The 26,147-nt window shown below is 36.0% G+C and overlaps 2 protein-coding genes and 1 pseudogene across 4 annotated transcripts; 1 reads left to right on the top strand and 2 right to left on the bottom strand.

The window, feature by feature from the left end:
* Nucleotides 1-8,314: 8,314 nt before the first annotated feature.
* LOC132637855 (uncharacterized) lies at nucleotides 8,315-8,854 on the bottom strand (annotated as a pseudogene).
* A 5,922-nt stretch (nucleotides 8,855-14,776) lies between these two features.
* LOC132636608 (disease resistance protein RPS2-like) lies at nucleotides 14,777-22,694 on the bottom strand. 3 transcript variants are annotated; one of them, XM_060353556.1, is made up of 4 exons: nucleotides 22,299-22,694; nucleotides 16,688-19,705; nucleotides 15,406-16,436; nucleotides 14,777-15,276 (listed from the first exon to the last, which is right to left on the bottom strand). In XM_060353556.1, the coding sequence occupies exon 2, from the start codon at nucleotides 19,692-19,694 to the stop codon at nucleotides 16,698-16,700; it is 2,997 nt and encodes a 998-aa protein (XP_060209539.1). In that variant the 5' UTR covers nucleotides 19,695-19,705; nucleotides 22,299-22,694; the 3' UTR covers nucleotides 14,777-15,276; nucleotides 15,406-16,436; nucleotides 16,688-16,697. The 3 variants fall into 3 exon arrangements, with proteins under 3 accessions (XP_060209539.1, XP_060209538.1, XP_060209537.1); XM_060353555.1 differs by having other exon boundaries at nucleotides 15,406-15,766; XM_060353554.1 differs by having other exon boundaries at nucleotides 15,406-19,705.
* On the top strand, nucleotides 15,148-15,770 carry LOC132637854 (uncharacterized). The gene is made up of 2 exons (XM_060354883.1): nucleotides 15,148-15,304; nucleotides 15,403-15,770. Exons 1-2 carry the CDS (start codon nucleotides 15,148-15,150, stop codon nucleotides 15,768-15,770), a joined length of 525 nt encoding a protein of 174 aa, XP_060210866.1.
* Nucleotides 22,695-26,147: the final 3,453 nt, after the last annotated feature.

Below are 26,147 nucleotides of genomic sequence, written 5' to 3'. Positions count from 1 at the left end.
CGGAACAGAAGTAGGCACACACACCCACAAATACGTCTACAGACCTCTAAACAGACAAACCAAATCATATGGCGGGACAGGGCCCCGCCGTACCCCTGAACAAATACATATATACATAGCGAACAAATATATACCAAAATGTATGCTCTGAAATGAAAGAGCACTCCAAACAGCAGAAGGGGATGTCCTAAACTGGTGAATCACCAAACTGTGCGTCTGTACCTGCGGGCATGAAACGCAGCCCCCGAAGAAAGGGGGTCAGTACGAAATATGTACTGAGTATGCAAAGCAGAATATACAGAAAACAAACCTGAGACATAAACGAAACAGAAGTGCCGAACATAAGTGCAAATCCAATCATATCAAAATGTTTAGTTTCAAATATGTAAGTCATGCGTAGGGTACAGAAGAATATAGTCGCCCGCCCGTCGATGGCGCCATAACACAGCATAACACCAGAAAGGTTTCAAATCTCCGTATCCCCGTCACATATCACATCACCGCATAACGCCATACACAGCATAACACCAAATATAAGTGGAACCCGACCCTCTTTTGCGAGTAGCTCGGTGAACCATAAACACAGCATAACTCCGGAGTATAACAAAGTGCGCACGACAATAGAACCGGCCCGGGACTCGGCGAAAGGAATAACAGAATGCACGAATAGAGTCGTGAGTAGTCATATGCATAAAATCATTATCATAAATTCAAACATAAGCAAAATGATCATATTTGAAAATCGAAATAATAGTCATACTAAATTCTTTCAAAGATTCTCCGGATTTCATAAAGGAAAGTCGCGGGACCCACGGGTGGGTATTTACCCGAGTCGGGCCCGCCTATGGAAAACATACATATCATATGTCATAGACTTCTACAAAAATATTAGAGTAATCCGAGCATGTTTGTGAAAGATATGGCATTCCAAAAATTACGAACTTCTTTAAAGTGAACCCTTTTTATGCAAAATTCGGAAAACGATTATTTCAAAGACATAAGGGTTCATATTTCATCAAATCATACATAAGAGTGCCAAAGAACATATACGGATCATAACATGCTTGGATTTCGGATTTGGAATTTCCTTAAGACTCTAATTTAGCCTATGTAAAACTAAGACATGTCAAAAAGAAAGGAAGTTGCTTTACATACCTCGTACGCACTCCAAGATGGCCAATCTAAAGTAAATTCCAATCTACGCCTCGGGCTCCCCAAGGTCTACAAATATGCCAACGAATATCCAATCATTAGCTAAGGGCACTTAAGCCATCCATTCCAAACTAATCATTAAATTCTACGGAAAATTCGGCAGCATTTCCCCTGTAAATAGGCCATCCCGAGAATTTATCTCGCTCAAAATCAACAACAACAACCACAATAACCAACCTAACAACATCAATAATAAATTCGGAAGGCAAAATAACATTAATAGCTCTCTTTTTCATCATTCGACAACTTTCCAATTATTCAATTCAATGGCTTACTTTCAAGCCACAATATCGTTCACACATTTAATTATCAACCCAAATCCTTACCACAATATTCAAGGGCATTCTAAACAATTCACATAATATTTCTAACAATCCACAATTTCTCCAAATTTTTGGCCGAAAACAGCCCCCTTAGCCGAGAGCAGCCCCCTATTTTCTTTCCTCATTTTCAAGTCATGTTTTGTATCACAATCCACAATATATCGATGTCATTTTCACAAATATACAACTTACATCAAACGCATAATAAGACCCAAATCAGCCCACAAAATCTCAACATCATCCTTGAGTCATTAAATGCTCAATTCCAACTAGAATTCATAATGACGACAATTAAGACGTTAAGCGATATAAATACGATCTTCGGCATATAATAAGACTCATATTCGTCCACGCTACACACATACATATGTTAATGGTTCTCATAAATAAAGGTTACATTAGGTGCACCCAAATTCTCCAAATCAGTCCGCACATTTACCATATCAATTTTGGGACATTAAACTCTCATTTCCAACATAAAAGTCATCACAATAACCATTACGACGCTAAGCGATTTTAATTCATTCTTTGCCAAACATTTGGGGCTATACACGGCTACAATACACACATACATACATATATCGATAATTCTCATTCATTTCTTCACCTTGCAACAATCAACATACTAAATGGAATTAATTCATCACTTAGTCACAACACCCATTTACACAACTTCACACACCATACACGACCCAACTTCCAACATACTACATTTCACGATTTTCATCCATAATAACATACTATAATATGCATACAACATTTATAACACATAAAACAAGAGGAATTCTCACCTTTCTTCTTCAACTCCACAAAGGGGTTAGGGTTTGCAACCTCTCGAATGAAGGACTTGATCACTCCAACAATGCTTCCAAGCTACTTAGGGACCTCAATATAGTGGGTTTGTATCAAGGAAATAATTTTTAGAGAAGCAAAAAAATGATCTTGGATTTTCCCCTCTTGGCCGTGAGCTTCAAGTTGAAGCTCTTCAACTTGTGGCTCTATTTTTGCTAAGTATAAAATGAGGAAAGATGACTTGAAAGTCATCTTTTAGTCCCACTAAAATATCTCTACAAATCTTTGGCCCACACAATGTGTTGGACCATTTAAAATTGGCCACACAATTGTGTGGGACCACTTCATTGTACACGGCCACATGGCTCTATTTTTGCAAGATTTTTAATTCCAATTTTGTGAATTGTGGTCCCAATTTTCCCTAAGTGTTCAATGCCATCAATTTCATATATAACTTATGTCTCGAAATAAAATCAAATGGTCATAAGTCCCAGCTTCAAATTCCGGAATAGTCTTGGCCTCAAATTATCATAGTTAATCCGGGTTGTCCCAATGTATAAAAATACGAGACGTAACATTAAGAAGAGAAAATGATTTGAGGCAATGGGAAAGTGCAGTGAGTGCAATGGGAAGAATAGAAGGCATGGAGAATCAACTCTTTGCATGTCTGAGATTAGCTATGAAAGACTGAAGGATAATGTGACGCGGTCATGTTTTCTTTACTGTGCATTATACCTAGAGTATCATCATATCGAGACTGAAGAACTGATAAAATACTGGATATGGGAAGGCCTGTGGATAATCTTGGGTACGGAGAATCCAAGATGCTGCAGGGAAAGATGATACTAGATGAACTGAAAAATGTGTGCCTGCTCGAAATTGGCTGTCAGGAAGGTAGTTTGAATGAATACGTGAAGATGCATGAACTCATTAGGGATATGGCGGTAGCTCTTACAAGAGTGAGTCCACTGTTTATAATCCGAGCAGGACATGAGATTGTGTCCCACCAGTTGAGAGTGAATGGATGGTAGGCCTTGAAAGAATCTGATTAATGAGAAATGATTTGAGCTGAGTTTTGAACCGAGATGTCCTCAACTAACAACCTTGCTGTTGCAGTATAATTCGTTGTCCAAGGGCATAGTTCCTTCTCTTCTTTAACCATCTGCAAAATCTCAAAATCTGGACTTATCTTACACAGGCATCGTTTGGTTGCCTGAGTTGCTTTCTAACCTGGAAAACCTCCATGCTTTGCTTCTATGTAGTTGTTGGAACTTGCGTCACGTGCCAACAATGGAAAGGCTCAAGCAGATGAGTGTTTTGGATCTCTCTTCTACATCAATTGAGTATCCGCCGCTGGTTGGAAATGTTACTCAATTTGAAGCATCTAGATCTCTCCTACTCTACAATTTATGAATTTGATATACAAATTTTAGGAACATACAGATTTTTGGAAAATCTCTTGACTATTGGTCTATGGCAACCTCTAATGCTCGGTTTGGATTTTGTTAATGTTGTGAAACGCGCACCAACTTGACAAACCTCGAAGCCAATTTCAGCAGGGGACTTCAATTATTATGTCTTGTCAGGTCACTGGAGCACGCTCGAGAGTTTCAATTTTTGCATATGCTAACCCCAATCCTCTAAACTACCGGGAAAAAAACAGCGTAGGAATCTTTGGTATTCACATTGTTGGTTGGGAAGCCCCTTTATGGTTTCCCGGGATACTTGAGTTGGTCATTCATGAATGTTCTGGCATCATTCACTTACCAATGTTTATTATGAACGCCTCTTCCGACCTAAGACGTTGCAAAATAAAGTACTGCAATGAGATGGAATGGATTATAACTCCCCAGTGGGGTACACTTCCTAATTTAGAGTTACTAGAGATCGAGGGTCTGAGCCGACTGCAAAATATAATTCCACCAGCAGGCAGTCTTTCAACCGTTAAGGTGTTGAATGTCATTGGTTGTGATAATCTCAAGACTCTGCTATCACTCGATTTAGCGCAGCAACTCAAAATCCTTGAAGAGCTCGAGTTGGAAAGCTGTTCGATGCTGGAGGAGATAGTTACAGAAGCAGAAAATGAAGAGATCATTCAAGAGGATGGGGGTGAAGTGGTCCTCCCACGTTTGTGAAAATTAGGATTAGTTTCTATACCAAGACTGAGAAGCATATGCAGAGGTCCAATGATTTGTGATTCCTTAACGACTATCTAGGTCATAGATAGTCCAGAGCTGGAAATACTTCCCTCCTTTATGGAAATAAGTGTTATATCCCATATTTTTACACATTGGGGCAATCCGGATTAACTATGATAAGTTAGGGCCAAAACCTTTCCGGGACATGAAGTCGAGACTTTTGACCTTTGATTTTATTTTGAGACATAAGTTGTGCATGAAATTGTTGGCTTTGAACACTTAGGAAAAATTGGGACCATAATGCATAACTTTGGAAATTAAAAGTCTAGCAAAAAAAAAAGGGAAGATGTGTGGATTGAAGTGGTCTCCACACATTGTTGTGGCCAATTTTAATTGGTCCAACACATGTGTGGGCCCCAAGGACACATGGACAAAATTTAGTGGGACTTAAAAGATGACTTTCAAGTCATCTTCTTTCATTTACACTAAGCAAAATATCAAGAAGTTGAAGACAACTTCAACAACCATTCTCGGCCAAGAAACCAAGAAAACCAAATCCAAATCAAGCCACCCCAAAATTATTTCCTTGGTATAAATCAACTATTTAGAGGTCCCTAAGTAGCGTGGAAGCATTGTTGGAGCGATCAAGTCATTCATTTAAGAGATTGCAAACCCTAACCCCTTTGTGGAGTTGAAGAAGAAAGGTAAGTTTGATCTTGTTTATTGTGTTGTGAACATTTTATTCATGTTGTAGTATGCTAAAATGGATAAAAATCATGAAATATGGAATGTTGGAAGTGGGTTGTGTGATGGGTGTGCTAGCCGTGTAGTGTGGGTGTGCTTGTGTAAATGGGTGTTGTGATTGAATTGATGAATTAATTCTTATATCATGTTAGAATTGTTGTAGAGTGGGGAAGAGAATAAAAATCATCAACATATATATGTATGTGTGGATTAGCCGTGTATATAGCCTCTAATGCGTGACGAAGGATGAGTTAATATCGCTTATCGTCGATATGAATTCTAGTTTGGAAATGAGCTTTAAATGACTTAAGATTAATATTAAGATTGTGCGGGCTGATTGGAGAGTCATTGTGCGTTGACGTAATTTGTATATTTTATGAAAATCATATCGTTATATTGTGGATTGTGACGCAAAACATGACTTGAAAATGAGGAAAAATGAAAAGAGGGCTGCTCGGCTAAAGGGGACTGTTTTCGGCCAACAGTGGAAAAATTTTCGGATCGTTGGAAATATTATGTGAATTGTTTAGAATGTTCTTGAATGTTGTTAGTATGGATTTGGGTTAATAATCGAATGTACGAACGATATTGTGGCTTGAAAGTAAGCCATTGAATTGAATAATTGGAAAGTTGTCGAATGATGGAAAAGAGAGCTATTAATGTTATTTTGCCTTCTGAATTTATTATTGATGTTGCTAGGTTGGTTATTGTGGTTGTTGTTGTTGATTTTGAGCGAGATAAATTCTCGGGATGACCTATTTACAAGGGAAATGCTGCCGAATTTTCTGTAGAATTGAGAGTTAGTTTGGAATGAATAATTACTTAAGTGCCTATGGTTAACATTGGATATTCATTGGCATATTTGTAGACCTTGGGGAGCCCGAGGCGTAGATTTGGATTAGCGTTAGATTGGCTAGCTTGGAGTGCGTACAAGGTATGTAAAGCGAAACCCTTCTTTCTTTTGGCATGCCTTAGTTTGTATAGGCTAGATTATAAGCCTTAAGGAAATTCTAAATTCGAGATCCGAGCATGTTATGATCCGTATATGTTCTTTGGCACTCTTATGCATGATTTGATGAAATATGAACCTTTATGTATTTGAAAAATCGCTTTTCGAACTTTGCGCAAAAAGGTTTCACTTTAAAGAACTTCGAAATATCCGAATGCCATATCTTTCACATAAATGCTCGGATTGCTCCAATATATTTTTATAAAAGTTTGCATCACGTATAACGAGTATGTTGTCCATAAGCGGGCCCGACTTGGGTAAATTCCCATCCGTGGATCCTGCGACTTCCCTTTATGAAATTCGGGAGATTTTGGAAGAATTTGTTAAGACTATTATTTCGATTTTCAAATATGATCATTTTGCTTATGTTTGAATTTATGATATTGATTTTATGCATATGACTACTCACGACTCTATTCGTGCATTATGTTATTCCTTTCGCCGAGTCCCGGGCCGGTTCTGTTATCGTGCGCATTTTGATATACTCCGGAGTTATGCTGTGTTATGGTTCTCCGAGCTACTCGCTAATGAGGGTCGGGTTCCACTTATGTTTGGTGATGTGTTGTATATGGCGTTATGTTGTGATGTGATATGTGACGGGGATACGGAGATTTGAAATCTTTCTGGTGTTATGCTGTGTTATGGCGCCATCGACAGGCGGGCGACCATATTCTTCTGTACCCTATGCATGACTTACATATTTGAAACTAAATAATTTGATAAGATTGGATTTGTACTTATGTTTGATACTCCCAATTCGTTATGTCTCAGATTTGCTTTCTGTACATTCTGCTTTGCATACTCAGTACATATTTCGTACTGACCCCCTTTTTTCGGGGGCTGCGTTTCATGCCCGCAGGTACAGACGCACAGTTCGGTGATCCCCCAGTGTAGGATACCCCTTTTGCTGTTGGAGTGCTCTCCTCCCTTCAGAGCACATCTTTTGGTATACACTTTTGTTCGCTATGTTGTATATATTCGTTCATGGGTACGACGGGGCCCTGCCCCGCCATATGTTTCGGTTGATCTGTTTAGAGGTCTGTAGACGTATTTGTGGGTGTGTGTGCCTACTTCTGTACAGTTGTGTTTATATGATCTCTTTCGTTATGGCAGCCTTGTCGGCGTGCGTTTGGTATATGTTTTGGGCCGTTGCGCCATTTGATAGCCTTGTCGGCTTTTGATACATTTGACAGCCTTGCCGGCTTTTTGATATATATATATATATATGTTCGCACATGGTTGCGTTGTAATGTGTCTGATACAGTTTGATATGGTTTGAGACGGCATATAGTATTTATGGCCGCATATGCTATTTGTATGTGATTCGATATGGATAGGTACGTTTGGGTGCTCAACTCGGGCGTCAGTCACGGCCTACGGGGTTGGGTCGTGACAATAAGACAGCAACTTGTTGACTCTTGCAAACAGATAAAAGGAAGCAGAAGGTAATTCTGGACATTGGAGCGGAACCACTGTACTGCGATATCCCTCTTTCCTCAGCCAATTAGACATGAAATATGAGCATTCTTCTGCTGCTAAAAAAGATATTGGGTTGACGTTAACACCATACATAGTCACGGTGGCAGCTCTGGAAATTCTTCTTTCGGGCCACGATAACTTTCTTACTGTAAGTAACAGGCTTGCACTCTCGTAAGACTCTTACGGATTTTAAATTGTTCGTTAATCAACACTGATTTGAAATCACAACTTTTGGATTTTTTGGATCATATTTTTTTCTTCAACACTAAGAGAATAGGTGTAGAGGATTGATTGAGTAGGCAAAACTTCCGAATTTTTTTGTTATGCATAATAATGGCTATTACAAAATGGATTGTAATAGAAGACTCATGCCTTGTTTTGATTACAGTTTTATGGACCGGACTTATTTCCCTACTACAGTGTGATGGTCTCGAGTTTGGGCCTTTGGCAAAAGTTGATTTCCTTTCCTTCTCACAATCATGCATTTTCTCTTTTATCTTTAGTCATAGAGCACTACTACAACCTATATCATATTGAACTGTATTGTCTTGTTGAAAATGAAGAGACGATTAGTTGAGTTTGACTTTTTTCTTATTAACTAACACAGAAACCAAGATTTATTTCCTGTATGCATAGCCTTTAATGATGTATCGGTCCAAATTAGCAGAGCTTATTTCCATGGATCTTTCATTAGTCATTTGAGGAGAAAAATCAGTAAAAAAACCCTTTCTCTAAGTCCATACCTTCTTCGGATGCCAGTGTATCAATGTGGGTCTTGACACGATCAGCTCCAATTTGGTTTTGCTCTATCAGACTTCAAGCAATCTTGGTTGAGACCATGAAACAGGCCTAGAAACTGCACATTGGATAGGTCCCCGCCGGGGCACTCACCTTATGTGCAATCCGTCGTGCTGCTGAGAGATACATAGATATGATTGGAACGTTGTACATAGTAAACCATGGACGAGCTCCAATCCTCACTATACCTCTGGCTCGGAATACTATTTCTGGAACTTGCTGTGGTCAAGCTCATCCTGCCCACTGGGTGCCTATGAAGTTAGGCGATAGTTGCCCAGCTCCCGCCTGATGATGTCCAGAGCTTGCCCCATTGGGTGAGCAGCAGCATATAGGTAAAAAGGTACTGTTTTCATTTGCATTGTTAACGTAAATAGCGCTCATCATTCGTTCAATGTCAAGGCCATTTCAAGTAGCAAAGTTTGCACCAGCTTTGAAACGTTTTTCCAATTACTTTCCGAGCCAGCAAGCAGCTTCATCAGTTTAAGCCTGCGCCAGTGGATGAATGACAACATGTCCACGACACTAAGGCGAGGATGAGCACCATCATGCTGACCGAGGCCATGACTAGCACGGTTTCATTGAAAGGGCTGCAAATGTTGCAGCCTGTGCTATATATCATAAGCAACATATGATACAAAAGAGTGTAGTTAAATCGCAATCTTGAAATATGTTCACCATGACGGTTCTTGGATTGAATTTTGCGGCATGTTCAACTGTTCACGAGCTTGTTTGTCGCATGATTCAGATAATATTGATTATATTACAGTTTTATTGTTGCCCTTGCACATTCGAAAGACAGACATTCTAATTAACATCAATTCAAGGTGATGTTGAGCTTTATACATCTTTCAGACAGCTTTTTTATATGCCATGGCTATCTACATGTAATCAACTTTTTTGTAAAATGTGAAGTTGATATTCCATTTTGTTGTAAGGTATACATCTTAATTTTTTTTTTTTAAAAAGAAACAGAACAATTAATTGAATGTTAAAGAGGTCACCATTTGAATTATAGACTATCAATATCTACTTCATTCCGAGTCTAAGATTGCACGTAGACAAAAAATGCAAGCAATTTGGGCTTGCTAATTTTTTTTTTGCAGAATTACTCACATAATCAATCAACTATTAAAAATTAATAAGCAATATAATAACATTCTTTTTTAACAAGAAAGTCGATCATCTTTATTTACATCACATCAAAAGTCATGTTGGGGCAAAACCGAAGCTCTACAAAAAGGACACGTTTTCTTCCTCAACAGCCACTTGTTGATGCAGTCTACAGAAACTCATGGCCACATTGAAGTATGCCTTTGTCATCTTCATCTTTATATTCAAACAAGCATATAGCACATGCTTCTTGTTCATCAACATTATCTATATCCATAGTCGCTGGAGCATGATATGTTATTGTTTCCAAATACTCCGATACATCATAGTCCACAAACTCATTACTATTATCTTCTTCGACTGTTTCTTCTTCTTCATCAGTTTCTTCACCATACATATCATTATATACTTCGTCGTCTATTTCTTCTTCTTCGTCAAATCCATAGTAACCATAAGTAGTATTATTTAAATTTGCATCACGAATCCACTGGGAAATATCGTAACGAGGAGGACTATAACGCACACTCATTCGAGCAGTTACCCGTCTAGGAGGCACTTCATTATTAATTCTTTCACTTGTTTGATGTGGTAATATTAATGTAGGACATTCTTGAATTTGAGACATTGTGTTATTTTCTTGAAGAAAAAAAGACATTGAGAAAGGAATTAATATAGAATGAAGTTGATAAAAATTGGGCGTTCAATGATAGTCCACTACGTTAATGCAACCTATTTATAGGATAAAAAAAGAATTACTTCCGTGTATGATTGGGAATGAGTTTGGGATTTATTTTTTGGTTATTTTTTTTTCTAGCTTTCTCCCCACGTTTCCTTTTCCCAACCTTCTAGGAAGTCTAACGGTACCTAAACAGGAAATCTCTTTTTTTCTCCGAGTTAAATTATCGTACGGAGTTTTTGTCAGTAAATAATTTTCAGACTACTCATCTTTACAAATAATTCATTTTATTTTGAAGATAATAAATTCCCATTTTAAGAAACCTACATACTACTTCCGTCTCAAATTATTTATCGGGGTTACTAAAAAGAGTTGTCTCCTATAATTTGTCGTTTTAGAAGTTCAAGATATAAATAATTATTTTTTTACCATTTTACCCTTAATAAAATTTTGTCATTAAAGGAGATGGACACATAAATATAAAATCAATATTAAAGGAGAGAGATTATAACTTAGAGATAAATAAGGGTAAAATAATCAAATGCCCCTTCTAATTAATATTTCTTAAGGGCGTGTATGTCACGACCCAGCCCCGTGGGCCGCGAATGGTGCCCTATTTGGACACCCAGACAGAAAAACATATCAAATCGTAACACACTTATCCAAATCGAATCACAAACAGATAGCATATGCGGCCATAAATACTATATGCCGTCCCAAACTATATAAAACTGTATCAGACACATTTCAGGCTGTCAAATGTATCAAAAGCCGACAAGGCTATCAAATGTACCAAAAGCCGACAAGGCTATCAAATGGCACAACGGCCCAAAACACATATACGAATGCACGCCGACAAGGCTGCCATAGCGAATAGGATCATACAGACACATCTGAACAGAAGTAGGCACACACACCCATAAATATGTCTACAGACCTCTAAACAGACCAACCGAAACATATGGCGGGACAAGGCCCCGCCGTACCCCTGAACAAATGTATACAGAAGAGCACTCCAAACAGCAGAAGAGTGTCCTAAACAGGTGGATCACCAAACTGTGCGTCTGTACCTGCGGGCATGAAACGCAGCCCCCCGAAGAAAGGGGGTCAGTACGAAATATGTACTGAGTATGCAAAGCAGAAAGTACAGGAACAAATCTGAGGCATAAACGAAGTAGTAGTACAGAACGTAAGTATAAATCCAACATATCAAAATGTTTACTTTCAAAATATAAGTCATGCATAAGGTACAGAAGAATATGGTCGCCCGCCCGTCGTTGGCGCCATAACACAGCATAACACCAGAAGGTTTCAAATCTCCGTATCCCCGTCACATATCACAACACAACATAACTCCATACATAGCATAACACCAAATATAAATGGAACCCGACCCTCTTTAGCGAGTAGCTCGGTGAACCATAAACACAGCATAACTCCATACACAACATAACACCAAATATAAATGGAACCCGACCCTCTTTAGCGAGTAGCTCGGTGAACCATAAACACAGCATAACTCCGGAGTATATCAAAATGCGCACGATAACAGAACCGGCCCGGGAACCGGCGAAAGATATAACAGAACGCATGAGCAGAGTCATGAGTAACCATATGCATAAAATCATTATCATAGACTCAAATATAAGTAAATGACCATACTTGAAATTCGAAATGATAATCATACCAAATTCTTTCAAAAATCGTCCGAATTACATAAAGGAAAGTCGCGGGACCCACGGACGGGTATTGACCCGAATCGGGCCCGCCTATGGAAAATATACTCATTATATGCCATATAAACTTCTACAAAAATATTGAAGCAATCCGAGCCTTTCGGTGAAAGATATGGCGTTCACAAATTACGCAATTCTTTAAAGTGAAACCTTTTTATGCAAAGTTCGAAAAGCGATATTTTCAAAGACATAATGGTTCATATTTCATCAAATCATACATAAGAGTGCCAAGAAATATATATAAGGATCATAACGTACTTGGATTTCGAATTTAGAATTTCCTCGAGGCTCATAATGTAGCCTATTGAAAACTAAGGCATGCCAAACGAAAGAAGGGTTGTGCTTTACATACCTTACGTCGTTCAAGGGCTCAGTCCAGCCAAGAACTTCCACAATTAATATGATAAACCTATAATCGTAAGAATACGCACGTGACTTAAGAAGGCTTTCGCATATTATATATATTAATTGATGACTTAATTCCAAAACGAAACGGGCAGCATCTCCTCTATATCATTGGCATCTCCCAATTTGGTATATCAGCCCAACAACAAATAAATCCCAAAAACACAACATGCATGTCCATAACAATTTCATAATACTCTATAACGAGCGACAAGCTCGAATTACGATCCGTATACTCCATGACACCTTTTCGTATGTTTTCTATTTAACCTTAAAAATATTCTCAATATGATAAGGACATCATTTACCACAAATCTCGGCTTTATATCATATATTTACAACAAGAAAAACAGCCCACAACAATTCTAACAACTCAACAACTTCTCTAAATCCATTTCAACCCGCGATTTCGTATAACATCAATTTTTTGCATTTTCTTACTTTCAATTTTGTCCAATCCAATTTTAATAACTCCATTACAACACTATTAACATGATTACACCATAAAACAAGAAAATCATACCTTAATTTTCTCGAAGGAATTTCTACTCTTAATTGCTCTAATTTCGCAATTTATTCTTCAAGCATAACAACGTTGCCAGAAATATAATTCTGTTGGTGTGAACAAACTTGTTGATGCATAAATTTGCCTTTAAAAAATAAATTACTATCTAACAATCGCGACTTACTGATGTTGCCTCTTCTACGTTTGAGTGTGCTAGTAGCTATCCAAGGTGCGAAATTGTTGCAGCATATGTGTAAAACAATAGGAGAATCCTCTCCTTAAAAGTGAACAAACGTGAAATAGAGTGATGTTGAGTTCTGGCAGTAGAACATCAAAGGTTTTCGTCTTCACCAAGGTAATGTTGTTGTACTTTGGTTTTTTTAGTCCAATAAGACTTTTGTTATATCTATAGCAAATGGGGCAATAACCGGATCATGGTATGATTTGTGGGCTTTGCCACTTTAACTGCTCATATTAGATTAACACCATTTATTATGGGTCCCCACAATACAATACATATTATAATATATTCCTATTCAAAAGATGACACCAAGAAAAAGAAGTCCTATACGTGTAATGGCAACAAATATATATTATAATATATATTTTCTTATTCATTTGTTGTCTCCAAGGTGATGACTAAGATGGGCATGCAATGTAATATATATTTTCTTATTCATTTGCTGCTTTATTAACAAGGACACGTTGATCATGTCCACCAATCACTTGTCTCATTATTTTAATTAATACCATAATTAATTTCTTACTCTCCCACTTTATCTCAATATTAAATAATCATCCACATAATTAATTTAGTAATCTCAATTCACTTAAATAGTAATTATTTTTAATACACGTCATATACTCATTGCCATGATTATGTGACGTAGCACTAATCCATAGCTTCGTTTGCCACACATAAAATATTATTTTCAATCATCCTCGTCACTTTTTTTTTTAATCATTTCGGAGTTTCATTCCTTGTATCCGTACTTTCAGCAAACCAAGCGTCCTTCTTTCGTAACACAAATCTCAACCTTAAGTGTAGTATCTACTTAAATGAGTAAGCATAATCCATTTATGGCTGTGGGACCCATAATTTTTTTTTTGGCTTTACTTATATAAGAGTTTTGGTCCTAAAAGTAAACCAAATGGATACACACACTACATTAGTCACCTTATGCATCCACGTGCAAGTACTTGTCCCTTTTTAACACTTATTCATTCATCAACAATTAATTCACTAATCTTCTACTAACTCAACAATTAACGGAATTTCCTAGATAATTAATAATTTCTCCACTACCCTCCATGTATGATTAATTGCACACATAATTAATTCCTAATCTTCACTAACATCTCCACACTAATAATAATTAACTAGCATCCCGTGCAATTTTTTTAAAATTGGGATTAAAAATTTCCCGTCTCATGTCTCAAAAATAATCTTGTCCTTGAACTTATGTCGATTAGCTTACGAATAACCCTATGTACAAAAGTACGGGGTATAACAGTGTACAACAAAAAAACGACAAATAAATTGATACGGAGGGAGTATAGTTTTTCTTTAGGTGAAAATCAGTCCCTAACTTTGTTTTAAAAATTATACTCTTCCTCAGCTTTAAAAACAATGGTAAGATGTCTATCTTACAATAAAATGAAATATTAACTTCAGTTATTTCCAAATGGGAGTTTGCGTTAAATATTTTCTATTTTCACTCCAGTTAAATTTAACAATCAAAATTTGGTAAATATCTAACACAGACAAAAAATGCTCACTTTTGAAAAGCTTAAGGACCAGAATTGCTTAGGTGATACTAAAGGGACTACTTTGAACCTGCTACAAAACTTAAGGAATCAGTTTTCTCATTTTTCTCTATTTGAGTACGTATAGTAAGATGTTTACATATATCTGCATGTAAAAAAGTGTGTCTGCAAGATGTATAAAGCTCAACATCACCTTGAATTGATGTTGAATCTCTGTCTTGCTAATGTGCAAGGTCAAGAAGAAAATTGTAATACAACCAATACAAAGTTGTTATGTTGCAAGTTCTATTTATCTGAATCACACAAACAAGCTCTCGAATCCATTGGATGTGCTGCTAAAATCAATGCAGAAACTATCCTCGCGAACATATTTCAAGATCACGATTCCAATAGATTTACCTACACTCTTGTAGCTGCTCCATTTACAGCTCTTTGGATCAAACTGTGCTAGACATGTGTGGTGCTACCAATGAAGACATAAACGTTGAGCAGCTCTCGGGTGCTCACCCTCACCTCAATGTTGTGCAGGACATTGCCATTCATCCATTAGCAAGGCTTTCACTTGATGAAGCTGCTGGCTTGCTAAAAAAGTTGCAGCAGATTGAAATCAGTTTCAAGATCAGAACAAAGTTTTCTACTTGAAATGGCCTCGACTCTTAACACATTATCAGCACTATTTAAATTAAAAATTAATGAAAATGTATTCAGTACCTTTTTATCAGTATGCTGCTATTCACACGACAAGGAGAGCTCTGGACACCATCAGGGGGGAGCTGGGCTATTACCGCCCTAACTTCAAGGGCATCCACTGGGCAGAATGGGCTCAACCAGAGCAAATTACAATGAAACCGGATGAAGGTCTAGAAGTGGTGACTCAAGCCAGAGGTATAGCGATGATTGGAACTCGTCCATTGTTAACTACGTACAACATTACAATCATATCCATGGATCTCTTAGCTGCATTCCACTGGAGCCAAACTAAATTGGAGCTGATTGTGTCCCGAACCACATTGAGACACTGGCATCCGAAGAACGTCTGGACTTGGAGAAAGGAGTACTTACTGATCTTCTCCTGACATGATTATTGGAAGATAAACTAAAATAGACTCTGCTAATTTAGACCAATTCATCATTAAAAACTAGACATACAGCAAATAAATCTTGGTTTCTGTGTCAGTTAATAGAAAAAAGTTAAAAACTCAACTAGGACCCTCCTCATTTTCATACCAAATGCTATTTGAATGGGATACAAAAGAGAATTGCAGGATGTTCATACATTGGAGCTTCATTAGCACAATAATCCCGTTTTCATGGAAAGCTTTTCTAATTTTGAGACATCACATGGAACCTCACATCTCTCTTTACTTGTTTGTTAGTATGCCGAACTTCTATAGTGATTTCATAAATGTGGTTATAGGACAGTTCCATTTAGCATTCCCCAGCAAGAATCCTTGCTAATACTTTCACGGACTAGTTGAAAAAATAGTTGACTCTAACATGAGAATCCATAGTTTAAGCCAGTTAAACAAGACAGATGAGGAAGACAAAAAGAACAACTACGTCATCTCAATCGTAAACTGTTAAACAAAGACAGCAGAATTCAATATGATATAAGATTAGTACTGCTCTATAAGATAAAAGAGAAAATGCATTACTGTGAGAGGGAACGAAGTCAAGTTTTGCCAAAGACCCAAACTCGAGACCATCATACTATAGTAGGGAAATAAGTCCGGTCCATAAAACTGTAATCAAGACAAGGCATAAGTCTTTCTATTAAAATCCACTTTTTGGGTTTTCGGGATTCCTGCCAGAAATAGTCATTATGCATAACGCAATTTTCAGATATTTTTCCTACTCAATCAATGCTCTATATCTGTTCTCTTTTGTGTTGATGAAAAAATATGATCCAAAAAATTCAAAAGATGGGATTTTAAGTCAGTGTTGATTAACGAACAATTTAAAATCCCTCAGAAACTGCAAGCTTGTTACTTACAGTAAGAATGTTATCGTGGTCCAAAAGAAGAATTTCCAGAGCTGCCACCACTGCTACATATAGTGTTAATTTCAACTATAATATCTTCATTAGAAGCAGAACAATGCTGCACCCTTTCAGGTCTAACTAGTGGAGCAAGGAGGGACGTCGCAGTAGGGTGGTTCCTCTCCAATGTCCGCCACCACCTTCTGCTTCCTTTTATCTGTTTAAGAGAGTCAACTAGTTGCTGCCTTATTTCCAGAAAGAAGGGAAGTCTTCCCAGCAGCGGGCAATCTATGACTTCGATCGTCATTAAGGAATCGCAAACCATTGGACCTCTGCATATGGTTCTCAGTCTTGGTATAGAAACTAATCTTAATTTTCGCAAACATGGGAGGACCAATTCACCGTTGTTCTCTTGAATGACCTCTTCATTTTCTGCTTCGGTAACTATCTCCTCCAGCATCGAACAGCTTTCCAACTCGAGCTCTTCAAGGTTTTTGAGTTGCTGCACTAACTCAAGTGGCAACAGAGTCATGAGACTATTACAAGCAAAAACATTCAACACCTTAAGGTTTGTAAGAGTGCCCGCTGGCGGAATCCCCTTATACATATTTTGCAATCCGCTCAGACCCTCGATCTCTAGCAACTCTAAATTGGGAAAGGCGACCCACTCGGGAGTTATAATCCATTCCATCTCATCACAGTACTTTATCTTGCAGCGTTTTAGATCGGAAGAGGCATTCATGATAAACATTGGCAACTGAGTGATGCCAGAACAATTATGAATGGCCAACTCAAGTATCCCTGGCAACCAAGAAGGGGATTCGCTTTCAACAATGTGAATCCCAAAGAATCCTACACTATTTTTTCCGGGTAGTTTAGAGGATTGGGAATAGCCTATGCAAAATTTGAAACTCTCGAGTGTGTTCCAGTGACCTGACAAAACATAATAATTGAAGTCCTGCAAGTTGCTGAAATTGGCTTCGAGGTTTGTCAAGTTGGTACAGTGTTCCACAACATCAACAAAATCCAAACCGAGCATTAAGAGATTCTCCAGAAATCTGTATGTTCCCAAAATTTGACTATCAAATCCATAAAGTTTAGCGTTGGAGAGATCCAGATGCTTCAAATTGAGTAACATTTCCATCCCCTGCGGGCACATAATTGATGTAGAAGAGAGATCCAAAAACCTCAGCTCCTTGAGCCTTTCCATTGTTGGCACTCCACGCAAGTTCCAACAACTACGTAGAAGCAAAGCACAGAGGTTTTCCAGATTAGAAAGTGAATCAGGCAACAGATCGATGCCTGTGTAAGATAAGTCCAGAACTCTGAGATTTTGTAGATGGTTAAAGAAAGAAGGAAGTATGCCCTTGGACAATGAATTATACTGCAACAACAAGGTAGTTAGCTGAGGACATCTCGGTTCAAAATTCAAAGAGCACAAATCATTTCTCATTAATGAGATTCTTTCAAGGCCTTCGAGCCATTCACTCTCAACTGGTGGGACACGAATCTCATGTCCTGCTCGGATCATAAACAGCGGACTCACTCTTGTAACTGCTATCGCCATATCCCTAATGAGGTCATGCATCTTGACATATTCATTCAAGCTACCTTCTTGACATCCGATCTCTAGCAGGCACGCATTTTTTAGTTCATCTAGTATCATCTTCCCCTGCAGCATCTTGGATTCTCCATACCCAAGATAATCCAACAGGCCTTCCCATATCCAGTATTTTATCAGTTCTTCAGTCTCTATATGATGATCCTCTGGATACAACGCACAATAAAGGAAACATGACTTAGTCACATTGTCCTTCAGTCTTTCATAGCTAAATCTCAGACGTGCAGAGACTCGATTCTCCATTCCTTCTATTCTTCCCGTTGCACTTTTCAGCTGGCTTAATGCAATTATCCATTGCCTCAGATCATTTTCTCTTCTTAAAGCCCGACCAACTGTTACAATAGCTAGTGGGAGACCTCCGCACTCCTTCAAAACATCCTTGGCAACAACTTTTAATCTCGGAGATGCTAGCACCTCGTCACCGACCTTTTGTTTAAAGAGGTCCCACGCTTCTTCCTCAGAAAGCACACTAACTTCGACCTCTCTCGTTGTTTCCATGCCACGACAAACCATCATGGATCTAGTAGTTATTATCAACTTGCATTCATGTTCGTAACCTGGAGACGGGATTCCTATAACCTCCAAAGGAAATGCTTCCCACAAGTCATCTATAATTAAAAGAAATCTACTTCTTCGCAGCAAGGCTTCGTGTAATTGAGCTGCTCTTGTCATTTCGTCATCTTCATTGTCAAAAGATAAACCTACTGCTCTAGCAATATCCTTTTGCAATTTTTGGACATTTGAATCGTTGGATGCCGTGACCCAAATGACATTATCAAAAACTGTGCTCTCCCTCAAAAGTTGATTATTAATTGCTAAGAGGATGGATGTCTTGCCCACTCCCCCCATTCCATAAATACCAATTATCCCCGTGTGTCCATCAATCAAATACTTCCACACTACTTCCAAACATCTTTGAGCAGTTTTTCCCACAAGTGTGGTTGTTGGCAATATTTTCCCCCTTTGAGGCATCATATCGACCAATGAAGCATCTGGAAATATGCTCTGACCCAGGAGCCTGTCGACCTCTTTAATTTTCTTATTAATGCATTTCCCCTGCTTAAATCGAGACACATAATTTGGCAAACATCCGTTTAAACACCTCTCGTCTTTAGTAATTTTATCTTGCATGCTAGCAATACCACTTCTAATCTTTCCTACATTGGTAAGCCACATATGCACCTCAGCCTTTGGCTCCATTCCGCGCCATAAATTTTCCACATGTAACTTCCTTTTAATATCCTCTTCTCGAGCTTTGAGCAATTCCATCTTTTCATCAAGTCTATTTGCTAATGCATGAGGCTTTCTCAGATATGCACATGTTTTGGAAATGGATTGATGAGAACAGGTCTCTCCACAAAAACACTGCATCATGCTTACCACTGCACCAACAATTTCCATGGCAAGTATGTCTGCAAAACAACAGAAGGTAAAAATAAATAAAAACCAACTATGAGGGGCTCATCTAAGAGTCCAAAACCTAAATGATCCAAAAAAACAAGAGATGAACCAAAATACCCCAAGAAAAAAAAGTGGTACGAAAGTACCTTTAACACAGCTTTTTTATGCGTTACATAAAGGTGAGCTAACGTCCCCTGTTGAAATCCGTTACCCGAATTTTCTTTTGTTTTTAAAAAAAAAAAAAAACTGAATTACATAACACACTATTTTAGTGCGCTATGCAGGCCGTGAATTTACTTAACTAATCCAACATCCAACTGTGTATCCATTTCAAAAACTATGCAAAAGTTTCCATCTTTTAAAATATTTATAATACTCCTCTGTTCACTTTTACTTGTCCAGTATTCTAAAATTACATTTTCACTTTTACTTGTCACTTTTAGCATATTAAGAGAAGATAATTTTTTTTCCTATTTTACCCATAGTAGTAATTACTCATTTTAAATCATTTTCAAGTCCATTAAAAATTTACATCAATTAATATGAATATCGTGATAAATTATGCATTTCATTTATTATTTCTTAAGGAATGTGCAAAGTTCTGGACAAGTAAAAGTGAACTGAGGGAGTATTAATTCATCTTCTAATGCTATAAGAATCTTTTAACAAGTTGTTACCAAAGTATGTATTCTCTTATCTCTTGATATTTATGAAAAACATTTATTTTTATAGAAAATATTTATTCTCTTACTTTTTAATAATTATCTTTTAACAAATTATTTATCCCCTTGTTCATTGGCTTGTTGGTCTTTTTTTTTTAATTAATGTTCGTTTAGGTAGTTCTAAAAACAATCTAAGTCTAAGATCTATTTACCGATAAAAATAAATAATTTGATTATAAGTGACGATTAATTACAGTAAATATTAATGTAAATAAGAATTAATTCGAGGTACATACCTTGTATTTTAAAATCGAACATTTACACCACTTATACTGTGAAAATCCTACCTTTGATTTTAAAATACAAGGGTGTATCTCGAATTAATTCTTATTACATGAGTATTTAATAGAAAGATAACTAGAATTTTAACGTATTTGGCAAAAAAAAAAAAAAAAAAACTAAAAAATCTTAATTATAGTGATGTATTCCTAATTTTCAAACAAAAAATTTAATTTCTTAAGAAATATTACGCAAATGACAATTTATCAGAATAAATAATTTTAAATAATTTTAAAGCGGAAGAATAAATAAATTAAAGATGAGGAATTCTTATACAATAAAATATTATAACTCAATATAACTAAAATAACTTGCTGCTTAATGTGCGAGAAAGTTAATAACAATAGTTGGTATATTTTATTAAGTAATTTGTGTTATTTATAATTTTAATTTATCTTTTAATAAATACATTTAGTTACGACTATACCCCATAGAGAGTGTATGTGCATGATTCTCATAGTACAAATGGTGTAAATATTCGATTTTTAAATACAAGGGGTATATCTCGAATTAATTTTTATTGCATGAGTATTTAAATAATTAACCCTCAATTATAATAGAAAATTGTTTACTTTTGTCGGTGCTAAAAACATCATAGACTCGATTGTTTTTAGAGTTAGCTAACAAACACTAACTAAGAAGATGGAGCACCAGGTCAATGAACAAGAGGTTAAAAAAATTGTTAAAAAATATAATTATCAAAAAATAAGAGATTAAATATTTTTTATAAGAATAAGTACTTTCATAAATATCAAAGATAAGAGAATAAAAATTTGTTAAAAGGTTCTTATGGTATCAGAACATTAAATTAATATTATAAATATTTTAGAAAAAATTAATGTTATAAATATTTTAGAAAAAATTAATGTTATAAATATTTTAGGAAGTTTGATTTGCTTACCAAAATATATATATATTTTAGAAATGGAAACTTTTGCATAGTAATGAATGGATACACTAATTATAGATGGCACGGCCAATTTGGTTACATAGCACACTAAAATAGTGCGTTATGTATTTTTTTTTTTTTTAAAAAGAAAATTCGGGTAACGGATTTTAGCAGGAGACGTTAACTCACTTTTATATAACGCATAAAAAAACTGCGTTAAAGATACATTTGTATCACTTTTTTTTCTTAGGGTATTTTGGTTCTTTTTTTTTTTTTTTTTTGGGTCATTTAGGTTCTGGACTCCTCATCTAAGCTAATTGTTAAAAAAAGACATAAAGCTTAACCCAAACCTAAGAGCAAGATTATGAGGTGCAGAATGTTGGGGACCAAGAGACTACAACGCATGTCCTCAGCTAAAGTCTAGAACCCAAAAAAACAAAAATCCTGGCTTTAGCTCTGTCTATGCTGAGTATAGTTGGTAGAAAAAATAGGCGGTAGGTATAAACATTCCTCAGAATACCAATTGATACAGAACTAAAATTCTTTGGGTTTCTTGGTTGTTCTCTGAAGAACTCAGTAATCATTATCCAAACTTCAATTAAGAATTCATCATAGCAAAATTAACAGATTTTCATATTTAAAAGCAGACATTAAAAAATCACCAAATTAACATGCAAAAAGATGAACAGAATTTGAAGTAAGAGTGATACTAACCACTTTAATTTCTCTAGTACACTTGAGGGAGGCTCCTTAAACTTCTGTGAAAATTATCAATATGTTTAAGGAGTGTGAATATAGAATTAAGATAATTGCCCTGTAATTCATTGAGGTAATGAAAGTCAAGGCCGGCTATGAGTTGACCCCAAGTCAACCTTTAAGTATGAACAGAGAAGCTTCATTTCCAGCCCCACATTAGGCTTTCACTCCCACAATCGAAATTTGATGGGATAAGATTAGATATTTCGAATTAAGTTTGGGCTTCATTTTATACAATACTAGTGAATGCGCACGGTAAAGTATCGAATTATTGCCGAGTAGTTCATGTTTTAATTTTTGTAAAAAGAAATTAATTTTTATGATCAAACCATAATTCTAGTATGAACAATCACAACAGGTCTTCCTTTTTTTTTTTCTTTTTTTTTTTTTTTACAATAGGTTACAACAACAACAACCACCCAGTGAAATCCCACAACGTGGGGTCTGGCGAGGGTAGAGTGTACGCAGACCTTACTCCTACCAAGGTAGGACGACTGTTTTCGAAAGACCCTCGGCTCAATAAAAAGCATAAAAAGAGGTGAGATCAGGCTAAGAAATTCAAAGCGATATGGACATGTAAATAACGAAACCGACACAGATTAAATAAGATAATCAAAGTACAGGAAATAACAGATAATAGCAGAAATCAAAGCACAAGAAATTATACTGCGATAATGCGCCTACTAATAAGGAAGGATAACGAGACTATCTACAAGCCTTTTACCCTAATGTGGGTCCTCCAAACCCTCCTATCTAAGGTTATGTCCTCGGTAAGCTGTTAATTTACCTATTTACAGAAAATAGGGATGAAAACCTTAAAAAGTGCTATTAACCCCATTCAAGCATTCTCATACTTTGAACTATCTACTCATCAAGTCAAAAAAAAAAAAAAAAAAAAGAAAGAGGAAGTCTGCCAAATTGGCAAGAGAAGAACATGCTCTTCTTCCTTCTTACACAATTTCTGTATGCAATCGCCAAATAATGTTTAATAAAAGTCTCAGTTGAACTATTTGTCAATATTAATTAGAAATTGAGTAGATGAGCATTTATTGTTGTTGCTGTGGTATTTTTTTCTTCTCATTTTCCACAGTTTACTTGTATAATAATTGGCCAAATTCCTTCCAACTCTGCTTCTAATTGGCTTACTAATAGTTAGATTATTGACAGATCTCAGATCATACGAATTCTGTAGGTTAGATTAATTATATGTCTAGATTATTCAAAAATGTTTTTGGTACAATATTTTTTTAATTATCCAACTTCGAAAAATAAGTATTTCACTTACAGCCATTTGGATTGGCTTATAAGTTGATCAAACAAACTTATAAGTCATTTTAAAACTTATTTGGATCTTTGGTAAAATAAAAAATATCTTAAATTAAGTTAAAAAGTGCTTAAAATAAGCCAAAACCAAGAAGTTGTTCAACCCCAACTTTTTTTTTCTGGCTTAAAAGCCATTTTGATTTGACCAACAACTTTATGATTTTATCTCTTATATTTTCTGTTAATTTCAAGGGGAAAGGACACAAATGGCCGCTGGGCCATAAATAATCCTATGCGTTGATCCATCTATTTCCAAACTCAAAAATTAGCTCATAAACTATTCCCATCCGGTATCCAAAATCTGTAGCAAGCCTTTTGTGGCGACTTAAGATTTACAAAGTCGCCACTAAAGGTTGGCCCGTCCAACAGCCCCGTCGCTTAAAAAAAAAAAAGTCAGACTTTTTGTGGCGACTAAAAGTCGCCACTAAAGGGATATTACAGAAAAATCAGGCTTTTTAATGGCAATTAAAAAAGTCACCACTAAAGGTTAAATATCCCAAAACATGTATAATATGTGTTTATTTAGTAAAAAATATCCCAAAAAACTCTGAGGCGATTTTTGCATATAATATGTATCATTTGTGTATAAAAATATGTATCAGTACCTATCTGCATTGTATAGAAATCGTATAAAATAAGAATCACTAAGGTATGTGTTATTTTTGTATATAATATGTATCATTTGTGTATATAATGTGTATTATAGAATAGAAAATTGTATCATTTTTGTATATAATATGTATCATTTGTGTATATAATGTGTATTATAGAATAGAAAATTGTATCATTTTTGTATATAATATGTATCATTTTTGTATAGAAAGTGTATATATAGTTCCAGTATGTGTATATAAACTATATCAGTCTTGTATAGAAAGTGTATCGTACGTATAAAAAATGTATCATAGAAATCGTATCATTGTGGTATATAATATGTATCACTACTGTATATGTTAAAAATAGATATCATATCATTATTGTATAATATGTGTATAATAAATGTATAATTAACGTATAATTTATGTATAATATATGTCAGATTAAGATTAATTCCAGCATATGTATAATTCTTGTATATAAAGTGTATATATAATTCCAACATATGTATATATGCTGTAGCAGCCCCTTAGTGGTGACGTTTTTGTGGCAACTTACTCGCCACAAAAAGTCTTTTTTTTTTGGGCTGTTGGGCCGGCCAGCTTTGACATTATTTTGGGCCGACCGACCATTTGTTTGCATTAATTTGGGTCGACCGGACACCTAGTGGGATTAAGCCCAAACAATGGTTAAATGTGGATTAGTTTGGCCGATGGACACACAGTGTCCTTTTCCCTAATTTCATGCTACTCTTCCTTCTAAAAACTCTTTAAACATTTTTATCCAAATGCGTAATTACTTTTTTATAAAATAACTTTCAGCAATTAAAAAAATACTTTAAGCACTTATGCTTAAAAGCCACTTTTTTTTTTCAGCTAATCCAAACAGGCTCTTACTTTGTAGGAATATATATATTTCCTTCTTACCAAACACATCCTTTATGCTTCCTTCCCCCCCCCCCCCCGGCTTGTCTTTTGTGCTGAATCCCACAACGTACATATAAAGTATGCAAAGATGTTAATGGTTGCCTCTTCATGGTTGGTGAAAAGGGGGAAAAAAAATACACAAATTATATCATTTTTTTTGAGATAATACTAAAAAATATACCTGAACTATCACTTTTTCGTTATTAACTATTCTTTTTGCCTACCCGAACTATCACTATATATGTATCAAAACACACCTCAAAGCTAGTTCAGGTAGGAAAAGGGAACAACTGATAGTTGGCCTAATTAACTTTGAAGTATTTTTTTTTTTAAATACATATACGGTGATAGTTTAGGTAGGAAAAAGGAACAACTGATAGTTGGCGTGTGAAACACACGAAAAAATGATAGTTCTTGTGTGTTTCTGACCATCAATTTTCTTTTGAAGGGTTTCTCGTTGTTGTCATCTCGCCTGCTCCATACGCAATTATACATGATCAAACAAGTATTTCTCTATTTCATTTTGTTTGTTATACTCTGACTTGCACAAAACTTAATTAAGAAAGTAACTTTTGAAACATTTATGTGATTATAAAATTTGTGATCTTGAACATGTCATAATATGTGTATGGCTGTAAAAACTTTTAATTAAAAAATTATAAGAATGTCATTATTATCTGAGCGGGCTACTATGAAAATAGTGCCAAATAAAATTAAACGGAAAAGGAAATTTAAAGTGACAGAGCATTGTTCCTATGAGAAATTTTGATTAGCTTTCTAATTAAATTAAACTAAACCTAATTATTCATTGCTTTCTTTTCTTTTTTCCTGTTAGACTTTGTGGCAGACAAGTGAGGCTCCACTTTTTCATGCTTTTGCTTTCTATATTTGTTTTATTATTAGGCATATTCAAACAAGTCCTTTTGGCCTTTTTATAACATTAAACCCAAGACAATGATTT

This window comes from Lycium barbarum, chromosome 4 (assembly GCF_019175385.1).
Source record: "Lycium barbarum isolate Lr01 chromosome 4, ASM1917538v2, whole genome shotgun sequence".
Taxonomy (NCBI): Eukaryota; Viridiplantae; Streptophyta; class Magnoliopsida; order Solanales; family Solanaceae; genus Lycium; species Lycium barbarum.
The sequence above is the reverse complement of the archived record's forward strand: the minus strand, read 5'-3'. Positions and strand labels throughout refer to the sequence as shown.

Coding starts and splice junctions, on each gene's coding strand:
- LOC132637854 (XM_060354883.1), top strand. CDS start 15,148: ATGTGTGGTGCTACCAATGAAGACATAAACGTTGAGCAGCTCTCGGGT. Junction 15,305..15,402: donor GTTGCAGCAGATTGAAATCA/GTTTCAAGATCA, acceptor AAATGTATTCAG/TACCTTTTTATCAGTATGCT.
- LOC132636608 (XM_060353554.1), bottom strand. CDS start 19,694: ATGGAAATTGTTGGTGCAGTGGTAAGCATGATGCAGTGTTTTTGTGGA.